The sequence below is a fragment of the Diadema setosum genome, chromosome 20, assembly GCF_964275005.1.
Source record: "Diadema setosum chromosome 20, eeDiaSeto1, whole genome shotgun sequence".
NCBI classification, from domain to species: domain Eukaryota; kingdom Metazoa; phylum Echinodermata; class Echinoidea; order Diadematoida; family Diadematidae; genus Diadema; species Diadema setosum.
The window spans coordinates 6,781,277-6,806,684 of NC_092704.1; the positions used below are offsets into that span (position 1 = coordinate 6,781,277).

The following is a 25,408-nucleotide window of genomic DNA, read 5'->3' on the forward strand; positions in this document are numbered from 1 at the left end:
CACACACACACACACACACACACACACATCACATCACAAAAATCACGAATCATAATGGTGTCCCGAATGGGGCGTGATGGTCTCTGATGAAACAAATTATCGCGAAAATCCGTCGTAATTATTCGATCTTCCAATGCGAATATGAGATACTGAAGTACCAATCGTTGCCCTCCTCATACTAGGTTCAGATTCCCATCGTTAAAGAAAAAATAGTGATGCACGTTGCGGCAAACACCTGGATCTCAGATTAGCGAGGTGGGGGTATTTGCTAATGGAGAGATAGATGCTAACGCCCTGTAATGGTGGTTATGCCATAGTGTATCTCAGTCGTGTGGGTAATGAGGAGACCAAAAATAGACTGTGAGCATGACTGCTCGACACGAAGTTAAATTTCCTCATCTTGAGTTTCAACAACGCTCGCCAGAACCATACAAATGTGGATGCTTTCTAGTCAATACAATGAAGTAGATGACAATAAGATGTGGTAGGGATGTTGCAAAGCAAGTTCGGATTCAAAAGTACTTTTTTTTAGGATTTTTTTTTTTTTTTGCGCTCCGCCAGCCTCATGCTGTTTAAACAAATCTCACTTCTATGTTCCATTGACAGTACCTGATTTTAATTGCTATTGTTAGAATGTAAACTAATGGTATATAGCTCAGTATCATGGCAGACAAACCTCAGCGTGGACCGATTGAACCCGTCTCCTCCGAGGTATGATAATTTTTGCAATTTTCCCTTTGGGGTTTTAGCATACCACACTAGATTGCCGAAAGTTATGGGTTAAGTGTTGTGATGAGTACATAGTTTTGTGAAAGTTTGACTATATGTATATCATTATGACCTAATTACAGAAACACATCCCTACGAAAAAGTCAAAAGTAAAATCATCATCATCAACAACAAAATAATTCAGACATGGGATTAACGTCAGGTTAAACTTCTCTGGCACCACCTATCTTAAACACTTCTCCCTTTATTCCTATTTACAGTCCGTACAACAAAATTTCTCGATGCTTCCACCAAAAGAGGAGAAATTGAGGTAAATGATGCGGATGATGGTTGCATCGACAATTACACAGGGCAGGTCACGCTTCCGTTGCCAGTGGCAACCGGAGTTAGGTATGGCCGTATTAAAGGAGCGTGCATGAAACGCAGCAGCTCAGAAGCATTGCTTCAGCGCGAGATGGAAAAAAAAAAAACAAAACACCACTTGCCACTCTCAGCCTCTAGTATTTAAAAATAGTCATTTTCATTGAACACCTAGTATGCTCCAACTTGAAACCCTTTGCAGTTCTGCAGGTATATACTGCAGCTTGTTATTACAATAATCTCCAGATGACCCAGGTTGTTGGTTTTTTTTTTTCTTCCACAGATTTTGCTGATCGTGTATCAACATCATCCAATATATTTTGAGAGTGTTACCCTGTCAGTTGAAAAAGTGTATTTAAGACATCGGAAAATACGGTACTACTTCCTGCAGATTGAATCAAAGCTATAGGGTGATACATGGCTGCTACATTCACGTTAGTTTGATTATAGTCGAACTATAATGTGACGGAATAATGATAACGCGAATATCTATGCCTGGACGTCTGGGTGGCTTTAATGTCAGAACATGGGTTAAATTTTTGTCCCCTCCCCGCCCCCACACCCATCCCCTTATTGCTCTCTTGTATGCTTAAAATGCGAACAAAAACCAAATGAAAAACACATGGTATTATAAAGGAAACGTTGTACTTTTCTGTTTCTTTATTTTTGATATGATTTTTGTTTTTATGTTGGAAATTCTCAAATTAATCATCGTAATGATGAATAATGACAACAAGAGTGAAGAAAAAGAGAAGTACCAACAACAAACAACCAAACGCCATGATTATAGCTTTGGGGTACGGGATAACAATGCCAAAATAGGATATCGAAGATGATGAAGTTTGAAATATATTCTACATGGATAAAGGAGGCGCCGCATTGATATTCGCATCATTGGAACATAATCACCTTACAGTTGATTGAGTCAATGCATTTATGATACGGTCGGCCCACTTTGGGTCCATCAACGCGACAAAAGAGCGCTGCTTAGCCCTTCCGCATCGTCTTGATCAATAAGTCTTTCTAGCACTGTAAAGATGAAAATTGAGTTGAAATTGATGGGGGATTCCGCTCAGTTACGTTCTATTTTCCGCAGATGGCGTAATCTGAGACTATACAACGTTGAAGTAGAAACCGTGCCAAACAGAGGTTTTGATATGGGAAAAAATCTCTTGGAGTGTTGACCCCGGTTGCTTTTGCTTTATATCAGTTGAATTTATACTGTCTTCAAAAGGCTGCTGCATCCGTTTGATCATATATGTATTACACGTTATAACACCGCTTTCGCGTGGTAATCCGGGAAAGAAATCAGAGAAACAGAATTGTAGACTTTTCATTTATTGGTTTGTTTTCATGGATATGTTGCTCACCATTTGTGCGACACAATAAAAAATCTTTAACATGCATCATCTCCAACTCGTTTGATATTGATGAACGATCTATACGACTCCATACAGGGGGGTAAAGACTTCGAAAGACGACGATAGTCACAAACAACAAATAAAGTAATAAATTGTTCCCCCTGCGGTACATACAAATTACAAAATCATGCGATACTGTAGTTAAACTTTAAAGAGACTTGGAAAATATTGGGCTAGTTGTTTTTCTGCTTGTTTTTGCTCAAAGCCAGATACTGGTAGGCAAAAAATAAAACATCCAAACCCCGCACTACATTTCCAAGTTGAATTCTATAAAAAAAAAACAAGAAATAAAACAAAACACGTACAGTCAAGATTTATAAATTCAAAAAAAAAAAATCATGAACACGATGAACGGTTGATGACAGTCGGACACGAAACTAGAGCATTATGTTTTCCCCCTTTTACTAATGCAGAAAAATTGAACACACTCAGGTGCTCAAATTAATTGGGGTGGTGACATCATACTTTATTTTACTATTATGCAGGAACTCCTTGATTATGTACGTATAGTATGTTTCTCTAGCTGCTCAATATTAATGTTTCTCAGTCTACCTCTATTTTTCCTCACTCTCTCTTTGATTTTATATTCTTTACAAGCTAATTGGCTCTTCAGTAGCTATCTCCCACCAGGATCCATGTTCCAACTAAAATAAGTGAGCCTTAGCTTTGATATATCAGCGTATAATTATTACATATACTTTATAAGACACGAATACCTTCAATTTCTTTCCACTACATTGTTATGTTATGTTCAGCGTCACATTACATGTTCAGAATGCATCTATGAGGATGTGAATTTATTCTCTTAAAAAACTGGTAATCTCTGCTTGCATTTCAATTGTCTTGTTTACAACTGTTTGATTGTGTATTAATCATTACTAATTATGTACCGATTTTCCATGAGTTCATTTTGTGTCATATGATACGTGAAGGTGGAAGTGAATGTGAAATGAAATATATTTTATTGACATATGATAAACATTCGTTTGCAGTTTAGTCACAAAAACAACTCTTCGTTAAGTACAATTTTAGAATAATGTGTGGTATGACGAGTCGGAGAATTCGCGTCGTTCTAATTACATAAAAGAAAAAAAGAATGATGAGGATTTGTATTCAAGTCAACAGCTGACTTGTTAACATGATCACCTCGTTGAGTTTGCATAGCGACTGTGATTAACAATCACCTTTACATTCAAACACATGAAACTTGAGAACGTCATATTTTTCTTAACTTTTGAAAGATGCATGTTTGCAAATTTGTTTGTTTGGGCATTATCTATTTCTGGACCATAGTAGTGGTGACTTTGACAGTTATTCACCTACCACTCACCTCTAGTTGTGCGTTGGTCGAGTCGTTGAATTTTCCTGTAGGGTTCGTGGGGAAACTGTCGAGGATACAGTTCTCGTAGTGAGCCCGCCCTCTCCATGTCCCGTTCTCGCCGCACGTCCTGTAGAGCTTTTCTATAAAGACCATACAAGGAAATATTATTATCATCGTCATCATCATCATCATCATCATCAACAACAAAACAGCAACAACGACCACAAGAACAACAGCAACAGCAATGACATCCACAACGTCATAACACATGTTGATGTATTTCGCATTTGTATTGTTTAAACTGATACATTATAATAATTACTAACGTAATGACTTCCGCTTTGTCGATGCAGAAATTTGGGCATTATGATTGGACAGCAATTAAGCTCGATCATTCGAAGAATGAATGATGAAGATCACTTGATGGAGAATGAATTAACTTATTATGGAGTGACGTTCTGTCTACAACAATGCTACTAACAAAGAAAAAGGGGAGCGGGTACTACCTGATCTGAAATAATGGTGATAGCTGGCACATGCCATCATCAAGAGTTGCGTGTAAGGAAGAGGGTTGTAAACAAATTAGCATGCGTATGTCACATATGCGTTGCCATCAACCCCCCTCCCCCCCCCCCCATCTCTTCTTTCTGAGTTGAAGATCGGCGTTGCAAGCCGTAAAGGGGCGAGGTTTGTTTGTTTGATTGCCTTATTCTGCCTGTAGTCAAATCAAAACACAATTACATTGTTGTAAGGAATGAAACATAATATAACTAAATTACATACGAGCAAAACCAAAGTACAATCTCATGTAATATTTCACTCCAGGAAAAATAAGTTCATCTTTGCATCTTTACCAGTGTCACACTGGGGAAACCTTTACGGGTGCACCTTTGCACTTTTCAGACCGAAAGTGTGCAAGTTGCACCTTTAAAGGTGCTCGCTGGTCTGAAAGGTGCAAAGTTATACCCGTAAAGGTGCTCCCAGTGTGACACTGGTAAAGGTGTAAAGTTGAACCTATTTCACTCCAGATATTCTTAGAGTGTATTGATAACATAATCATTTATGGTTGCAAAACTCATAAAATGCAGTACATTTGATTCAGTAAGGAAGCAGGAGATTGAAAAAAACCCTGAAAACAAACAAACAGATAAGCAATTAAACAAAAGAAATAATAATAAAAAATCGTACTTGTTGGATCGAGCCATGGTTTGGAAGGACAGTCAAGGGTAACCTCCTGATTGGCCTCGGTGGCTGGCCAGCAGATCTCTCCATCCCAATCCGATGGACAGAATAGAGATGCTGAGACATAGAAACAGAAAGTCAGGAAAAAACGTTTGTTGTTAAAATAATGATGGTAAAGGTAGCAATAATAATCACAACAATAATCAATAATATCATCATCAGATATCGTACATTTTCAATAATCAACGATAATTATGTTAATAGGAATGTGAATATGTATAAAATACTTTGGTTGGTTTATGCAAAACGTTGTAAAACACCAGAAAAAAACAATATAGGAAATATAGAAGTTATTCAATAATCACTATAAGGGCAAGAACATAATCTGTTGCAGTTTAACAATATTTCTGATAAAGATACGAAGCATAATGATAATTAAAATCATTTTTTATTATCAATACCATTTTTGGTACATTGGATGCATATATATATATATATATATATATATATATATATATATATATATATATATAGATATATATGATATCGTAACATCAATAATATAGCAATGAAGCTACTGTCAATCTTGGCTTTACTATAGTAATGGTAAAGGATTGGGATTACCGGGATCACCATTCCTCTCACCACTGTTTCTTCCTCTTTTTAAACCTCCTCATCACACCGGCGTAACGCATAGTAATAAACAGCTTAGAAGGATAATATGGACGTACGTACTTTAACATAGATGCTTATTACGTCTCTATATATTAGCATTATCTCTCATAATAAGCTTCTCCAGTGTTATAAGTAACAGAGTGTCATTCTTATTTCTCCACATCTCTGCTTTACTGTCAAGCGCTGAGAGGTTCATTGACGAGGGATGATGATTCAAGATTGTTGAAATGATAACCACATTTCAAACAAGCCTTTTTAAGCCAACCACTGTGACACGTATCACACACACAAACACACGCACACACAAACACAAACGCAAACTCTCTCTCTCTCTCTGTGTGTGAAAGAAAGCATGAAAGTCATTAAGTACACACCCACACCCTCTCCCACACACAACTCTCTTTCTCTCTCTGACTCCCTGTGATAATGAATACTAAGTAGTCTACGCAGTGGTACTGGCAGCTGCATTCTATCTTCCATCTAGAGGGTTAAATTTCTCATAACCAGTATAAAATTCAATTATAAGCTCGATTATATAATAGGAGACTTTTTTTTTTTAATCACCAAACGTCATAATTGTAACTATGGACAACTAGTAAGCTATGACTTTGAAAGAGGAACAAATGATGTTTCTTATAAAATAATTCACTAGACGTTCCGCCATCAGATATTCATATAATATATCTGCATAGTCTATAAAATGTGTATGATAACCATCACTTCTAAAAATTATACACTCTAAAAAAAAGAAATGGTAAATAAACATTTCCGACGTTGTCACTTCTCCAACCTATTGCCAAATGTTAAATTTTACAGTTAAAAATGCTTGATTTACCATATTATTATATTTAGTTTGATAAAGAAGGGTAAATCCAACATTTCACACATTAAATCTAACAATTTTGACAAAAGGTTGGAAGAATGACAACATTTAAAATGTTGATTTACCACGGAATATGTTACAGTGTAAAACACAGTTTTGTTACTACCTGACTACAGTTTATTTAACAATGTGATCGTTCAATTTTCAGCGAATAAGAATGATAATCATCATTCAAAACGCTAACTACTAGTAGTACATTGAATTTCATTTCATTTCATTTGCTTGCAATGTCTTGATTTTTTTTTTCTCACATACACGTATTAAACGTTATGAGCGTTAAGGATCTTAAATCCGCGAATAGGCAAGCTTTTAGAGAATTTGAGCACTGTTTTTCATGATACTGGTCATGCTCTTTGTACTCTTCATTTGTGTGAATAAATTATACAAACTTTATGTGCCTTAAATTGGGATCTTTGCCTTATACTTTAACCCTATACCCACCGGGGGGGGGGGGGGGAATTTCCCCCCCCCCCCCGACTTTTCGCGTGATTATTCCACAACGCGTGAAACTCTCGCCGCGACATTTTATGACTTTTTTCTTTCAAGTATCGCCATGCAAATTTTGATACCAAATTTGTTCCTCCCGGGCATACCGTTTTGAAGCCACGCCCCTTTGAAAAAAAAATCGTCGACCCAAAATTGCTCAAAAACATGATTTTGTGTACAAATCCAATGTAAATTGTGTTTTTGCAATTAATTCACGTAAAAATAAATATTTTTACTTTCAATGGCTAATAATGATTTATTTTATCCTGATTATGCTTTAAAAAGTTTCTGCGACAAATTTGACGAAAAAAAAATAACAAAAAAAGGAAAAAAAGAAATACATAAGAAATTCAATATACAATAAAATACATAAGAAATAATTATGAAGCCGAATTTTTGCTCCAATATTATTGTTGAGGATATTGAAAAGAATATGTTCTTTAAAAATTGGAAGTCTTGGAGCTTTGTTTTTTAATTTATAAGCAAAAAAATATTTTTGCATAAATTTGCATAAATCAATTAATATAAAATACATAAATTACAATTTGAAAAATCTAACTATACAGTCTTGTAGATTACAAGATTTTCGGGAGGATCGCGCGATCCACGACCGAGATCTCAAGGGTTTTTCATGTCCCTCAAAAAACCCGGTGGGATTAGGGTTAAAAAAAAAAAAAAATGTATTATCCCTCTATCCAATATTGCGCTGACAAATTATGACGAGTTTGAACGCAAAATAAGATAAACGTCATTTTAGTTTTTTTTTTTAATGTGAAATCATCGTCAAATCGGGAAAATTTCGATTTTTCCTTGACTATACCTTACTCGTTACATAGCAATACATATTTTTTTAAGATAAGATCAAAATTATAACATATATTAATTACATATTTTGTAATTGTAATTTGTAAATTTTGTAATTTTCGGTAGTTTCACTCAAAAATATCTCAAATTGATTAAAAAAAAGTATCTATCGGTTCTTGCATTTGATTCTTCACGTATATATATATATATATATATATATATACATAATACATATACATATATAATTTTATGAGTGTTTGAATATGTACTTGAAGAAACATGAATATTTTTGTGCATTGGTACCAGAATACATGACTGTATACACTATTGTGATAGCTATAGTGTACCATTCGGTACAGACTGCACTTTCGGATCAAGTATGCATGGCAAATTGTGTAAGCTACTGCTCCATTATACACACTCCTGAAAAAAAAAAAACACACACAACAGGTCATCACTAAAAACTATACAAACTCTACTGCAGCGTTGTTGGATTGATTGTCCATCAGTGACAATGTATGGCGTCCAATACCCCAGGAGGCTGGAAGCTAAATTACTTCTCCCTGTGTCTGATGGTCCGTGTAACTTTTACCCCCTTTCGTTCAAACCGTCGTTCCCCCTCTATCCCCCGATGTTTTCTTCTGCCAATAAGACCAATCTTGCCGCATTATGACCAATTTGCGGAGCTCTTCCCTCAGTCGCATTGGCGGAACTCGGTCCGATTTAGCGCTTATGAGATGTAAATAAAGATCCACCCCTACGACATTATGATTCCCGCGTATTGTTGCGCGCGCCCATCTCGTCTGTATAGTGCCGTACCACTGCAGAGCGTTTATTGTTTCACTCTTCTGATTTCCAAGAACGAATTCTATCGCTGCAAGAGAGGGGGATATGGTTGGGAGGACGGTGGGAGGCAGACGATTGACCCCTTACTCTGTCACTATAGAAGTTCATCCATCACCGGAAAGCACGGGAAAGGAGGAGGGTCGTATGCAGTTTATCGAAATAAAACTAAAAAAAGGACAGTGCCCATGGAACACCACTGCACTTTCGGTACCACGTTTGCAAAAATTGAAATTAGAAGAGAGAGAGAGAGAAAGAGGATGGGGAAAGAAAGAGAGGAGAGAGAGAGAGAGAGTGCGAGGAAGGAAGAAATAGACGAGAGACGGAGAGAGAGAAAGAGAAATTAAGATGGAGACGAAAGCGGAGATATGAAGAAGTTGGGCTGGGGAGAAAAGAGAACGAACATAGACTATACGGTATCTACATAACGCCGCACATCGGTGATCTCTACCCCCTGAATGAGTTTCACGACACCTCAAGTTCTGGCTTGTCTGGTGCAGAGGGAGTTAGGTTAGTTCGGTTGTTAGCTAGGGCCCTGAAATGTTTTTTAGAAGTGAGGAAAACTGGGGAAGGAGATTTGCAGTGCCGATAAAAAGGAACTCATATTCCGAAAGTAAAGAAACGCAACTATTACAACCCTAAAATAGAACAAAGAAAAAAATACATCTTACACAAAGTAATAATGGTAGGAGTCAAAAGAGTGCGATTGTTCGCGCACGGCTCCCGGTTGTTTTCCGTGAAACATGCATACAGATGGTTACCGCCCTTTCTGAAACTGCCGACAGATCGTGGTTGTCAGAGATTACAGACAGTTTTGCTTTTATCCGTTTAAAGTCGGTAATAGGTTGCCAGTGTTCGATGACCGGATAACGACCGTTGTGTTTACTTAGGGAGCTGCCGTTGCCGCACACACATTCAGCCTTGAATGTTTTTGTGTTTTTAGTCTGATTGTTTGTTTGTTTGTTTTTCCAAAGTAGTGCCACAATCGATTCCTACCTTCTCAAAAGATAGATAAAATAGGACGAGGACGGAACTGATGGTTCGGAATAAAAAGAAAAAAAGACATCAAGAAAAAAACCACCAACAACAACACTTAAGCAACACTGTACAAAAATGAAGCGACTTAATCTACTGATTTCACAAAAAAAAAGTGATAAAGTGTTTTGCTCGATTCTAACCACAGCGTTTCGTTTGAATAATGCAAACATCACACTGACATAATTGATTACACATATTCATTATGTATATAACACGGATTATATATATATATATATATATATATATATATATATATATATATGCCTAATTTGATAAGTCTCCAAAACTTTCAGCGTATATCAATAACGGTTACAATACCTGAGTCGCATCTCCCAGGGCAATGTGGAAACATTATGCCATCAGCGTGATGGATTTCTCAAAAGGAAAAACAAAATACAAAAAGTAAAGACGGCAAAGTAGAAAACATGCAGTAGGCCTACATTAAAGAAAAAAAAATCAATATCCTTGTCTGGCTATTTGACACTTACACGAAAGGTATAAGGGGGGGGGGAAGGATATATAGAGAGAGCGTTTCGTCATATCTGCCTTCGTATGCTGTCAAGATCGTTTGTTGACTAACAGTAATCCCGATAAATGATTAAAACAAGTGAAATCTATATGGGAACCCCCCGCGGTGTCGAACTTTGTAATGGGTTTTCAAACGTCGAAACGACGCAGGGTGTCCGGTTAGTATCAACTGCGTGACAACTTGCCAGTTATGTCCCCGCGTCGCTAAGACAACACCACGTGTCCAATGTTCGAGGTAAGTCAAGTTCGAGACGGGCAAAGTGCGGGACGAATTGATGTGATTTATAGCAATGTTTTGCGTCGTAAGGAATGCCCGAGGTGCAAGGAACCATCTCCTGCTTGACATCCCTCTCCTACAATCAAGAAATCATGCGATAGGTCCCTCACCCCATCTCTCTTTAAACACCCCCCTCACACACACACACACACACACACACACACACACACACACACACACACACGCATACACACACACACACACACACACACACACAAACACCACCAACGTTTACCCCATGCACCTCAGGACAAAGTACTGAGAAAACCTCCGGGAGGTGAAATCTATCTAGCACATTCAAGATAATCCAAGCGAGGTTTTATTTCCTCTTCTTCTCTGCTGTCTCAATCTGAGAATCAAGCTTGCTGTTAATGCAAAGAATGATGAAAGACAGACATTCCAAAGTTACATTTTACAAGCAACGGTTTAGTTCGGTCCCCAAACCCTGTTGAAGATTTATGACTATCGCGATAATAGAGAATTATGTGAACACACAATTGGGTTGCGCGCGCACACACACACTCACCACATAAATATAATAATTTCGAAAAAAAAGTAGCCGAGAGTGAACTATCACGCACGGATATTGTCGTAATTATGCTGACGTCATCCATTACTAGAAGGTAAATCCTTAACCCCCCACCACCCCCAACACACACACACACACACACACACACACACACACACACACACACACACACACACACACACACACAGGTTTTTACCAAAACTCGATAATAACAAACGTATAAAATTTTCGTCGTATACTCCACCGATCATTCAGACACGTAGTTCAACCGTCTAGTAGGGTTAAAAACACACACACACATCACAATAGATGGGAAGTTTTCCACTGCGCATGCTGTTACGATTGCCGCTAGCCCCTGCCTAGCCCTTATCCATGGAGAAGTACTGTCTAGGGCTTTTTACACTTGTAAATTTTTGCTTAGTCCCGGACCAACGGTGGGGCTAAGGGGGGGGGGGGGGGGGGGCCTTAGCCCCACCGTTGGTACGGGACTATCCTTAGCCCACTTTCTGTTTACACTCGTTTTTGCCAAAGTGGGCTAGCCCCACCGATAGTACGGTACTATCTGGCCCTGCAAAATAGCAGGGGTTAGCACCGCAATTGCGGTGCCAAGCAAGTGAGTGTAAACAGAACGAAAAAATAATCCTGGGCTAAGCGACGGAGACGAAGTCCGACCCTCACTGACCAATCAGAAACGAGGTAATCAAGTGCTGCCGGTGCGTGCGTGTACGTGTACAGTACACAGCGTAATTATGAATATTCATGTGGTTTGGAAAGTCCGGGGCTAAGAAATACGAGTGTAAAAAGGTCAGTTTTCTCCTTAGCCCCGGACAAGAGATAGTACGGGACTAATTGGCGAGTGTAAAAAGCTGAAAAAATTGGTACGGGACTAACGATAGTCCTGGGTCAGAGAAAGTCCGGGGTTAAGAAACACAAGTGTAAAAAGCACTTATTAATATGATTAAGGTCACCTTTTCCTAGCGTTCACGTTACGCCCCGCCCGGGTACAACTTCCAACGTTGTATGGTCGTCGTAACGTTCAGACACAAACGAAAAGGTGATTCGTTGTCGCGTTCTAGTTTGAAACGGTGCTCTTCCCCTCGTTTCGTTACATGCACGACGTTCAAACAAATACATTCATAGCTTTACAGTTTCGATGTATAATTTTCAGTGAGAGTGTCAGATGAACACCATGTTTCAGTAGATGGAGGATGTGCTGCAAACGTAGCGTTGTTGTCAATGCTTCAAGCAGCCTCGATCGTTGGAGAAAGTTTGTTTGTGTGTTTGTTTGTGTGTGTGTGTGTGTGTGTGTGTATGTTTATCTGTGCCGTTCTTTGGAACTGTAATCACCCTAAATTACAATTTCATGAAAACAATACTCCATGGGGAAAACATAACAAGATGAACACGGAGATTGGTTGACAAAAATTCCGTAACCAACTCAACGACCGGTTCGTGCAGCTATGGCAAGCGTCATCGTAATTTCAGTTATCTCAAGAGAGTGAGAGGAAATCCGCCCCCCGTGTCGCTGGGCAATGATTTATTTTGTTTTCATTTCATGGTGGCGTAATGTAGTTATTTGCAATGTAATAACTATTATACGTTTAAATGTGATTTAAACGAGGATGCTATGTATCTAGCGCATACCACGGAACGCTACGGATGTTTGTTATTAGGCCTATAAACACAGTGATTGGTTCCGATTATGTCCTCACTACTGCATCCCACCACCTATCCCCAACTCCCCTCTCTTTTATACACACACGCTATTTAAACTGCCCCGTTCAACAACATGGGCTGATTTGCATGTTTGGCATTCTGAAATATGTCCGGTTTCTAATAAATGAGTGTGTGGGAGGATGTGTGTGTGTGTATGTGTGTGTGTGTGTGTGTGTGTGTGTGTGTGTGTGTGTGTGTGTGTGTGTGTGTGTGTGTGTGTGTGTGTGTGTGTGTGTGTGTAACCAGGGGGTAACTCTCCGTCCCTTTTGCCCACATTCATGTCGGGGGTAAATGCGCGGCGCAATGCATGCAGTCTAGCCGTCAATTCCCGCCGACAGGCATTTAGCCAAGATGCGAGTCCTCGTCTTTTCCCCTCCCTCCCTCTTTCCCGGTGACACAGCAATTACTTTGCGTGTGATTGATATGAGATGCGTGTCCGACATTCTTAGAAGAGTTCGCATTGATTTACCCCTTCCCACCTCCCCACCCCCTACCCAAACGCCCATGTCTTTCCCTCTACGATCTTTGATGCTTAGGGGTTAGGGTGTCGTCTGATGAAGGGGTTGAAGTTTGTAATAAATATTGAATGAATCACTTAACAATCCAACGACAGCACCAGCTTATGTCATGAATTGTTGACTTGGAAACGTCAGTTTAGATGGCAAACAGCAACTGCATTCAAGCTTCATCGTACCTTGGCAAAACATTAAAGTTGATAGATTCAGATTTGCTCGTCTCGTTCGTACATTAAATTGTGTATGGAATATAGCTGTATAAAAAAAAACAATAAATGATCCGAGAAGTTGATGTTGATGAACGATGTTGATAAGAAGAAGAAGGCATTTTTAGGAAGGACATGTAAAACAGGGGAAAAAAAAAAAACGACAGCAGAAAATCTTGGAGAAGATGTAAGACTATAGTCCTCCTTGTACACACAGTTTATTACCTTTGTCTTACCTGGCGCTGTCTCGCGATACAAGCGCCTCGGAATTTATTACACCTTCAGTGGATATGCCTTAGGTCCTTGTACTATGCGTGTATCACACACGTAATACACTCCTTCGTGGACAGAAACAAGAACGTGTTTGATACCCAAACTACCCGGGGATATATCCTACATCAACAACAACATTTAGAAGCTGCAGAAACAACTCAAGATAAAAATGTTGTCAGTGAACCTGCTCGCAATTCGTTTTCTTGTTATTTTTCTTGGTTTTTGTGGATGTCCTGCAGTACCTTTCTAGTGATGGAGCACGTACTCGCTCACGGGCGTGACGCAAAATTTGACAGGCTATCAGAGCGATGCTTATCAAAATGTTGTAAATTGGTACGCCGCCTATAGTCAACTGGGGAAACAAGAATGCTGGTACTCCTCTTTCATATCCCACCGGAGTTCGGGAACAAGAGGCGTTTTTATGTGACAGCCTGAAACATTCGCCAGGTTGGCCGCCTCGATCTTATCACTCGTAGCTCATTAATCTCTCCCCGATTGTCGTGGAACCTGAAACATGATTACTTGCACACATTCCGTGATTTCAGAAAACACGACGATGCTTTGTTTGACAAGGTTTAAAACAATGTTCTAAACTTTTTTTTTTTCATATTCCACATTCATGAAACAACAAGGAACGATCCAGAAGCTTCGGTTGGAAATTAGGTTAAATGCTGCCTAGCAAAGTGCATAGCACAGCATTAAGTTTACAAAGCTGTTATTCTAAGACAATGGTTTCCAAATTATTGCTACTAGCGTGTTGACAATAACAATACGATCTTCATTTCCATAAGGATAATGTAATGAGTAATCAGATAGCAACGATGGAATTGAAAGTGATGACACTTTATATGGAACAGTTTCGTAGAAAACATAGATAGCGCTCTAACGTATATCCGCCCATGTTATGTAGTAATTACTGTGGCCTGTAAGGGTACCCGGTGGTCAACCTCGATGGGTTCTTGTCATTTTGTTTTCTTTTTTTTCCGCTATTGTTTTCTCGCAGTTCATCTTTCTGGCTGATAAAGCAGTGCTGGAGGACGCACGGACGTGACGGCTGCTCGGATGTCTGAATTTGCGCCTCGTCGCAAACAGCTGCAATAATGACTCGGGAGAAATCAGAGCGCGCGCGTGAACCGGACACCGTTCAGTCGATGGCACGTGTTGACGCTGCCAGGTATAGGACGGACGTTTTCCGCGAGCAGCGCTATTTAGGGCAGGAACACAGAGGAACTGTATACGGCCAAGACTCAACGCTTGTAGCTCTTTGGCTCCAATAATAAAACAAACAAAGAAACAAACAAACAAACAAGCCCGTTCGGGTGTGAATTTTCTTCAATTTGTCTCCCTCTACAAATTTGTAAGATTGCAACTGCTGATCTGTAATTTAACAAGCATGTCGGAAAAAGAAACCACGGGACTCGAATCTGACATCTACTGCTTTTCGAGCAGCGACACTTACCACCAGGCTATCCCTGGCTGCCGACAGTGACACGATGAACCCGATCGGCTTGATCATGCAAAGACATTTAACTCTTATTAACAGTAGAGTCGATTGTAGAAGATCTTCATCACGTTCATAATTATTTCCTTCCTCTTTTTTTTTTAAGATTATTTGTATTTCCGACATTCATAATGTTCCTTCATGTCTTACATTCAAGGAAAGATTAGTTCAGTCCACTGCACAGATCTGGACAACAAATAATCATATCAATTCAAATCTTTTCATGCCTTCAGTCTAAGAGGAATATTATTAGCGTCTATTCTAGATACCCGATACGATGTCATACGGCATAGCAACACTCAGTATTATCCTCTGACGTTCACAACAGCGCAATATTCTGTTTTGTAATGAAATTTGCTTCTCTTGCTTTCCAAAGCTTTAAAGCGTATGTTTATGGCATGTACATAATTATGTAATTCTGACACCTGTTCGAGGTAGGAGAAAGGGAGGGGGAGTTTATTGGGGAGGAGAGGAAAAAAAAAACGGGGAAGGGGCATTTGAGAAATGGGGCAAAAGTCTTCGCGGTCAAAGAAATTCAAAAATGCAACACGCACCAATGAAAGCACAATCGGGGGTGCGCCCACGCATTGCGCAGGAGCTTTGAGGATCGGGACGTATTGAGCGCTGCTGCTGCATTGATGGATGGCGACCTCTATAGGCAAATAATTGAATCACTTGATAAAGTCACCGCCAAAGAAGAAACAATACATTTCCCCCCTGAGCGACGTTCGATCGTCTGGGTTGGAAGACATCTACGTTAGATTTCATGTTGCTTGCGGCGGGTTGGGTTTCCTTGCAAAATGAAATACATAGACAGTACTAATAATAATGCAATTGTGAAGGTCATGTGGTTTTCGGTACATTTCTATTTGTTCTTTTGTATTTTCACAAATCAGTGTATTCATGAGTTCGAGGTGTGCCATTGATTTAAACCATATACATTTGTTTTGGGTATAGATTTCAGCGGTCATTGAATGTAATCAATGACAAACCAGTATCCACTCGACATACTTTTTGGCCCGTGAGATATTTTCGATGGAAAACCAACAGAATGTTTTATGACCAAGCGGCACATTCAGTTAATGAAACTATGGTTAATCTGTATTTGTTTGGTTTAATGTTCCACTTCATGTTAGAGATAGATACAAACGATTCATTACAAATTTGGGGCTGCGACAAGCTACAATTACGAATTAAAATTGATTTCTACGCATGCGGAAGAAATTGAATATGTTTGATAGTGTGATTATTATTTGATAGTTTAAATCATTATCAGAGCGCAATTGTTGCTTTATTGCAAAAAGAGAATAACCCTAGACATTCACAATTACTGGAAACATCCAATTATTCAACATTAAATCGTTTATTAAATCAACTTTCACGGTTTAATCTTTGTTCTACATGTTTCAGTATGCTACGTTTGAGCAAGAGACTTATTACAAAGGCTGGTGAGACAAATTCGAAATGTCATGATCATAATGTAGGAGTTTCCTTGAACCGCATGACATCGATTTTTTTTCGCTCTCTCTCTCTCTCTCTCTCTCTCTCTCTCTCTCTTAAAGCAAAGATCTGCATCTTTTCTTCTCTTCCTCTCTCTCTCTCCCTCTTATTTCCTTCAGGAACGAGTTTTTGGCGCGTTCGGTCACGGATGACAAACAGCGGATGCTTGCTCCTACTTGCTCTTCCAAACATTTTTTTTTTTCGCCATGAATAGTTATCATCACCGCCACGCATCCACTACAACGATCAACTTACACACCTCAAAGTCAAATGAAACCCACCCAAGTCAATCTGCAATCATTGGCGGGCGTGAAGTCTCTTCCTCCATATAAATGCGCTCTGGTTCTTTTTCTTCTCCTTCTTCCTTTTTTTTTTTTAATATTCCGGAGAGCAAAACCCAAACAATTCCTGCGCATTCCCGTTCTCCTTAACATATCGATGAATTAGGCATTACATAGACAATTGCCGAGTCAAATACCGAGCAGTTTCGCAAGGCAAACATCAGATTCTTATGTTTTGACGAAAACAGTCTGCCTTGATTGAACTGCACACATGATTATAACAAGAAAGCGTGAGAAATTGTTTTCGCCAATCGCCTCCGAAGAGGGAATGTTGACCACCTCACGGCTTGCGGATGTGCAGTGAATATTGCGTGTTCCTCAAATGAGAGTGGAGAAACCGTTGTATAGTTTCTAGCGTGGCTTGCTGCAGGGAGTGCCGATTTGTCATTTTGCCACATTCGACAGAAAACCTTGGTGCCAAGTTTTATCCTCAGAGGTCCACATTGTGATACGTTATGAGTTTTTTTTTAAGGGGGCTGAATATGTTTCCCTTCTTTTAAAGACTCAATGCAACGTCTTTAACTTTTTAAAGAATATAATCAAAGCCAGGTTAGGGTCGTTTTATTTTTTCTTCTCGAAGTAAAGTGGGAGAAAAGGAGGGAGAGAGACAGAAAGAGGAAGAGAGAGAGAGAGAGAACGATAGAAAAAGGAAGAGGAGGAAAAACACTTAGGTCATCAAAAGTGGTATCCAAGGGAGACAAACACGGTTATCATATACCCCAAGGAGCAAAGTATTTGTATCAACCGGTAAGTGCAACTAGACAAAGCACAAAAATAGATGTCGTTAAAGTCGCTACGCTCAGCCAGATGAAATCACAACAGACACTGTTTCTATAAAACGCGAAGCTAGGGTTGTTTAGGCGTACGTTTTAGAACCCAATATCACAATACGCTCATTTCCCTTATAGTGAGTATATAGAAATTCAAAGAAAATAAAACTTATGGTGGCTTCAAAATGACACGTGACGTCATGACAATGAGCACCAATTCCACGTTCGAGGTCTACAGGTAAATTTCTTTTTTACACTGCATGTGGATTTCAACTTTTTGTATCACATGACGAGAGCCTCCGGAGATACTCCGAAGAGCCTTCGGGGAGCCTCCGAAGAGCCTCCGAAGAGCCTCCGAAGAATCTCCGAAGAGTCACAAACACGAAGGGTAAAATACTGAAATGAAATAAGCTCACAGCCTTCCAAGTTTACGAATGTTTTCAACTAGAAATGTGTTCGATTTTAGAAGACATGCAGATAAAAAAACTAATAAGAAAACCCTTTTTCCCCACAAGGCCTGTAAGCCTTCTTCTTTGTTCTCTGTTCATGTAGATTAACTTCATCCTTGTTAGAAAGTGATGGTAAAGTATTCAGTATGCATTTTATTTGCTGTACACTTTAATTTAATATTGAAATAAATAAACGAAACGAAACAAAACGAAACTACCATGTATTTTTAACATCATAAAGAGGACGATAAAACTGAGAAAATGTACGATAGTTTTGCAGTCCAGAAGTTTGTATAAGTGTAAAGAGTGATCACTAGATTTTACACGTCAAAACTATTTCATTACTTACACACAACCTACGTTATTTCTGCTTTTGTGAAATGACGAAAAAAAAAATCAATATATTCATATAAGTATCGTTATTATTTTTCTGGTTTTTTTTTTTAATAACTTCAGACTGGCTGACTTTACTGTCGCCTTCCCTTTGGAAATATGTATGGAAATGTCACAGACCGGTTATAACAATGCCCTGAGAGAACTCTCAAACTTTCATCCCAGCTCAGCCAGTCACCTCGACGATGGAAACAAGACGAAAGGAAAATAATTTCCCCCGGGGGTGTCACGGCAATGTAAGAACCAAAGTGCCCCTTCGGCACCGCAGACTCGCCCCATGGCTATGAAAATGTCATTTGTGAATTCCTGAGTCGCTCCGTTGACAAGTTATCGTCGCACGAATTCTCACAACGTTGACATTTTCACTCCTATCACAAAAATTTATATATACTTCCCAACGCCTTAAGCAAGGTAATCAGTTTGCTTGGTTCTATATCGTCCTAACAATTCAATTTTGTTGTTTTATATATTCTTAATCATTTCACTGCAGTTATAATCGGTGCTATTGTGTATTTATGCCATATTGCTATCTCATGTCATATTGCTGTTCTGTTATAGTGAATGTCAGCTTATATGATGTTGCTGTTTTCTTTTTCTTTTTCTTCTGAATTTCTTTTGGTTTTGCCTTGTTTTGGCCTTATTCTGTTCAAGTGTTTGCAAACTGCGTGGTTGCTTTTTGTAATATTCACGTCCCAACATGCCCAAGCCCTGACGAAGACCTGTAAAAGGGTCGAAAGCTTGGCAGTAATAAAAGGCAAAAAGTGAACTAATATATGTATATACATATATATATATATATATATATATATATATATATATATATACATATATATATATATATATATATATATATATATATATATAATTGGGCCATGACGCCAGAAAACGGCGCGGAAGTTTGACATAGCAATACGCGCAAAAAAGATCAACTAGCTAACTGCGCGCAAATGCATAGACGTATCAAAAAGTGGCAAGATTTGGACAAAACATTCTTTTTGAATGTCGTCATGGGGTCATTTAGGATTGGAATTTCAGAAAATGGTTTGCATATCTAAATACGTCAGAGTTCATTCTACAATGTGGAGGTGAAAACTCATTTTCGGTATATAATGCCCTAAGGGCCCTTTTCTCGCGTCACGGCCCATATATATATATATATATATATATATATATATATATATATATAATTTATATATATATATATATATATATATATATATATATATATATATAAACTATTTCTTTTTCATTTTCATATGTGTGTTATGTGTGTGCAGCTGGAGTGTGCTCCCACAAATCAAGTGCATATTTATGAGTAATGCAATTGTTATGTATCAAATGAAATCAAATAAAAGATAACTGAAAAAATCCCCAATGAAAATGACAGCAATCCAGTGTTTAAAAATCAAATAATGCAAACACTTGAATCAAACCCTTATCAATATGGTACATTATCATTAACATAATATGCTTGACTCAAGTATTGGCTATATCATAATACATGTACTGTATGATTGATCGTAATACACATGACACAATTCCTGGGGTATAATATATGAACGATTTCATTTCATTCCATTAAAAAAAAAACAAAAACAAACGAGGCAGATTTCAATGTGTGAAAATGGGCTATGTTACCTTGCTATCATAGGCGTACAATACCACTGCCTTCTGCCCTAAATTCAATAAAAAGGTAATTGCTTTTATTTAAAAAAAAAAGTAGAAGCTCACCTATATAACAGCTAAGGAGATTGTGTGTGAGGAGTGTTTTTTTTTCATACGTATGAAAACAACAACAACAGCCCATGAAAGATTGGTCATTAATTGACTCTGCGTGAGAAGGTTTCGACAAGTTGTTTATAAATATTTCTTTTCTGAAAGAAAGAATAAGTTAAGAAGTTTGATGAAATAATGAGATTTAAAAAAAAAATGATGAATCGGAGACACGAAAACCTTGTTTCATTTTTCTTTTTTTTTGTTTTCTTTTTTTTCGAACAATATTTGTAAAGCGGAAGAAACGTGTTTTAACATGATAGTTGAGAGAGGGTTGCAATAGGTCAAAAAGAAAGGATGTTAACCGAACTGGGGAAAAGAAAACACTGAAAAATCGAAGAACAACTATTCTCTCAGGTAGGAAGGGTATCGTATTCCTTGTCCTCCCCTCTTCAAATTATGTGCAGGTGTCTAGACTTCAAAGATTGAACTTCAAAAATAGAAAATTCAATTGGTTGTTGACTTCTGGGCGGAGTTTTGCAAAATAGAATCCATGTTGGGACGTCTCCTATCGCTTTCATTTTACTCTGGGCTATCCATTATATTAGACTACCTCTTTTTTCCTCTCTCTCTCTTTCTTTCCCCGACCTTAATTAGATCTATCCACTTGAATCTTGACTCACGGGCAAAAAGCAAATAAGAAATCCGGCAAGGGATAGTCGAGGACTAACCCCCTTTCCCTTTATGTTCTTTCTTTATTCGTTTTATTTTCCCCCTATTTTTGGTGCATGAGAATTTGATAAGAGAGCCAAGCACCCCCATCGTCTCGATTTCCATAACATTTATTCGCCATGCTGGAATTTTAGACGATTTATAGATTATCTGAAGTCCACTAATACGGCCCTTCTTCGCACGGGTGCTATGGGGTCAGCGCCGGGAAGATAATTTTAGAGCTTCGCTGTCCTATCTTCGCGTGTAGTGTTTTTACTCCCTCGCGGGTCATCCTGCGATTGTTTCGTGTTGTCTTATCTCCTTCTTTTTTTTTCTTTCTTGCGTTAGTCTCTAAACCCAATATTCCCCGCACAGTGTAATCATTGTTTACAACAGTGCTTCCATATTACTCCCAACGAGACATTTATGTTCACGTGGATACAAAGATAGAATATAATTATGATAGAATATAATTTATGCCCAGTTTATTTCTCATCAATTACGTGATGCCAATGCAGCAAGCGCACAAGATCAGAGAAAACTGTGAGCTTTGTAAGGCATTGACTTTCTACGAGAGGTTATAGGTAGTTCAATGACTTACAGCATATCAGAAGTAAATTGATGGGTATAAAACAGCTAAAAGCCTCGTTGGACCTTTGTCTGTTATGAAAATTAATTCACGGAGTCCTTGCGTCATGGACGTGATGGAATAGGTGCGCAATCGTATGAATAATTATGTTAGCAATGATATTGTGTGTCGTGCTTGTACGTCGCATTATGTACAATATGCATTTCAAATGTCAGTGCAGTAATACACAATGTGTTCTTTTTTCTATGTGTGTGTGTGTGTGTGTGTTTTGTTAATATTATTTAGTTGGTTTGACTTTATGGATTTATAATCATCGTCAACGTTAAGGTGAGAGATTATGGCAGTAAATACTGTAAAATGATGTTGCTTCTGTGTTCAAATGTACTTGTATCTTCATTTCGGAGGTATCTTTTAATTTATATCCAGAACGGATTGCTGAATTATGTATGATTTGAGAATGAAATCAATAAAGATCAAAGGGGGAAAAAGTGTGTGCTATTTTGAAGAGGAGGGGTCTTCTTTGGGCTCAGTTGCAGACAAATTGCAAAATAATTTCATCGGCCATAAAACTTGTTGAAGGTGGAGGTCCCTGTTATTCCTGCCATTTTTTTTTTAAACATTATTCTTTTTTGACAAGATGAAATTGTTGTGGATCATCTCAAATGTCACATCGGTTTTGTGTGTGTGTGTGTGAGAGAGAGAGAGAGGAAAGTAACAGAGCGGCAAGAATTCTGTGACTTATTTATGACTTCCATACTTTTAAGAAATCACGAGTCGACGGAGAGAAACAATGACTACTCCAGCAAGATAATTGGTGACAGAGGCCAGGCAATTTTGGTTTTTTCTTTTCACTCATTATAAGGTGGGGACTCTGAGGATATTGATGCAGATCACTTCGTGGAGAGATTTATACAAGAGGTTTACCATGAACATGTACTTTCTAGCGTCATTGAAATACAAACAATTGGTTTGTAGATAGAGCTATAGATATATGTGTTTATGATTGTGTTTATGTATAGAAAGAGACTTGTGAATAATTCTAAACGGGCAAACACTAAATATCGTAGAATAACTATCAAAAACAGCATCAATAGATATCCAAATAAAAGGGAATCTAAACCCGAAGAGTAATGTGGATTGAGTAAAAGCAGCGACATTAGTAGAACAGATTAGTGAAAGTTTGATGAAAATCGGACAAACGATTCAAAAGTTATGCATTTTTGAAGTTTTGGTGTTGGAACCGCTGGATGAAGAGACCAGTAGATATCATGACGTATGTGTGGACAATTATAAAGAAATTTAAAGAAAATTCCACAAAAAGTCACTTTTCTAGCAAAATGAAAGAGCACTTGACTAACCGCTTTCAGAAAGTAGGGGGAATAATTGCTGCCCTTATGTTACTATCATGTTGATAGACTGTTTGATTTTCATGAAAAATTAATTTTTTGTGGAATTCCCTTTATATTTCCTTTATAATTATTGTTGTCCACACATACGTCATATTCTCTAGTAATCTCCTCATCCAGCGATTCCAACACCAACATTTTGAAATTCATCACTTTTGCATCGGTTGTCCGATTTTCCTCAAACTTTCCCTGATATGTTCTACTAATGTTGCTGCTTTCACTCAATCCACATTTCTCTTTGGGTTTGGGTTTCCTTTAAGAAAATGTGTCTATACTCATATGTTCGTTAGTGCGTCACTAACGAATCGTGACAGTGAAACATACTCAATAGATGATGTATATACTCACAGTAGATTGATTGTTCATCATCTGCACAATCCTCATTGCCGGTTGCCATGGTGATTTCTTATGGATTCAACGCCCACTTTGCTTGGTTAAGTGACGCTTTTCACGGTATCTGAAGAGAGATGAAAAGACAGTACATGAACAATTATTTTATTACACAATAAAGTGATTACACTAAAGAATACAACAGATATTTGCGTATATAATCCCATTAATTCCTGGCTGACTCAAAACTCACGGTCTTGAAAGTCATTCCAAATGTCAAAAATAAGGACACAAATTTAACTTTTTCAGACTGTTGGTGTTCCAGTGGTATACAATTTGTTTCATGATATCTCAAAGCGACGAAGAAGAAGAAGAATGCGAAAGAAATGTATACCGTGTTAACAGAACAAAGTCTGCAGTATACACTGATTAAAGTACATCGATATCACACAACCGTATTTGGAACAGCAAAACTATGCCACTGATATTTGACGCTGTCCAAGATTTAGAGCAAATCCTTTAATTGGTAGCCGACATGGAAGAAGACTTGCCATCAAACTTCTAATTTTTGGCGCGGCAGGACGGACACGAGATACGCTACGCCATTTCATTGCCGTGCTTTTTTTTTCCCACGACCGATATCATGATGGAGGGGACTTGCATGTGGACATTTACATCTGGTCAGTCTAATTGGGGATTATACACCATTCCTCTCAGCTCCTTACAGATACAAACTGGAAGTTGGGTAATTTCAGCCTTACTTGCTCTCAAAATCCAGATTGCCAAACTTTGATCATTTATTTTCCCATTTGCGCCTGCACTCGTGTTTCACAAAGGCATTTTTTTTTTCCAGCGAAACTGATGAGAAACAAAGATCTCTGTAAACAATCCTTCAACTAACAATTTGTGCGTTATCTTTGTTATACATTCATGTTTTAAGGGGGTATTGGATGGCCTCGTATAATTACATATTCTATTTAAGATTTCTAGATACAGATATGGGGGAGGGCGGTTAAGTCATAAATTTCGAGTTTTGAAAGATATGGAGTTTCCAAGAACTAATTGAATTGTCACATCAGCGTGAGAAGCTATGAATAAAACTTATCAGAGTTTATTTATAGGAATAATGATTTTCTGGATGGTTTCACATGTTTGTTTTACTGTTAATGTCTAGATGCAGACATGATTATGGGGATGGGGGTAAGTTATAAATTTCGAGTTTAAAAGATACGGAGTTTCCAAGAACTAGTTAAATTGTCACCTAGTCAGCGTGAGAAGCTTGCGTCAAACTTATCAGAGATTACTTTAATAGGTACAAGGATTTTCTTGGTGATTTCAGATAATGTACAGAAAAAAAAAATGCCCCAGAAAAAGGTACAGTTGCAAAGTCCTGAAACTACCGCAGTGTAAATATTTCAATCATTTTGGCAAACACCTTCTAAAAGTAGACCAGAATAAACTAGCGTCATGTCCTATATCAGCAGTCATACACACTATGAAACACCTGTTGAGCGCCGCGCGGAGAGCCGATCGGAGCGCCAAAAACTCCCAATGATGATACGTTGTCTGCACAGAGCTTCAGTTCTCTATTTAATAAAGTAATGCCCACACAGTTCCATGTTTTAAGATCGAAAGCCAAGATCTAACGTAAATTAATACTGATCCTGATATTTGCATAATAAAACCGTATATGGGCTAGGGAGGAAGTATACCATCTAGTAAATCACCGAACTTTAAACTTGATGTATGTATTATACATGCCTGCATACAATTTGACATAATATTTGCACAAAATATAATGTTGCATTCTTTTTTTTTCCAGCTATGGTTTATACATCTGCATTAACCAATCAACTTCTAGAATTATCGTAAATTGGCGGAGTTTGCATTACATGTTACTACTGCAACAGTATTCTATT

The 25,408-nt window shown here is 38.2% G+C and overlaps 1 protein-coding gene across 1 annotated transcript in view; it reads right to left on the minus strand.

The window, feature by feature from the left end:
• The window catches only part of LOC140243844 (PDF receptor-like), a 54,162-nt gene extending 30,550 nt beyond the window's left edge, over positions 1-23,612 (minus strand). Inside the window, exons 1-3 of the mRNA XM_072323516.1 lie at positions 23,508-23,612; positions 5,020-5,130; positions 3,841-3,971 (exon numbers count right to left, since the gene is read on the minus strand). Coding sequence (XP_072179617.1) covers positions 3,841-3,971; positions 5,020-5,130; positions 23,508-23,556 — 291 coding nt within the window. The 5' untranslated portion in view covers positions 23,557-23,612. The remainder of the gene's footprint in view (positions 1-3,840; positions 3,972-5,019; positions 5,131-23,507) is intronic.
• Between the last annotated feature and the right edge of the window lie 1,796 nt (positions 23,613-25,408).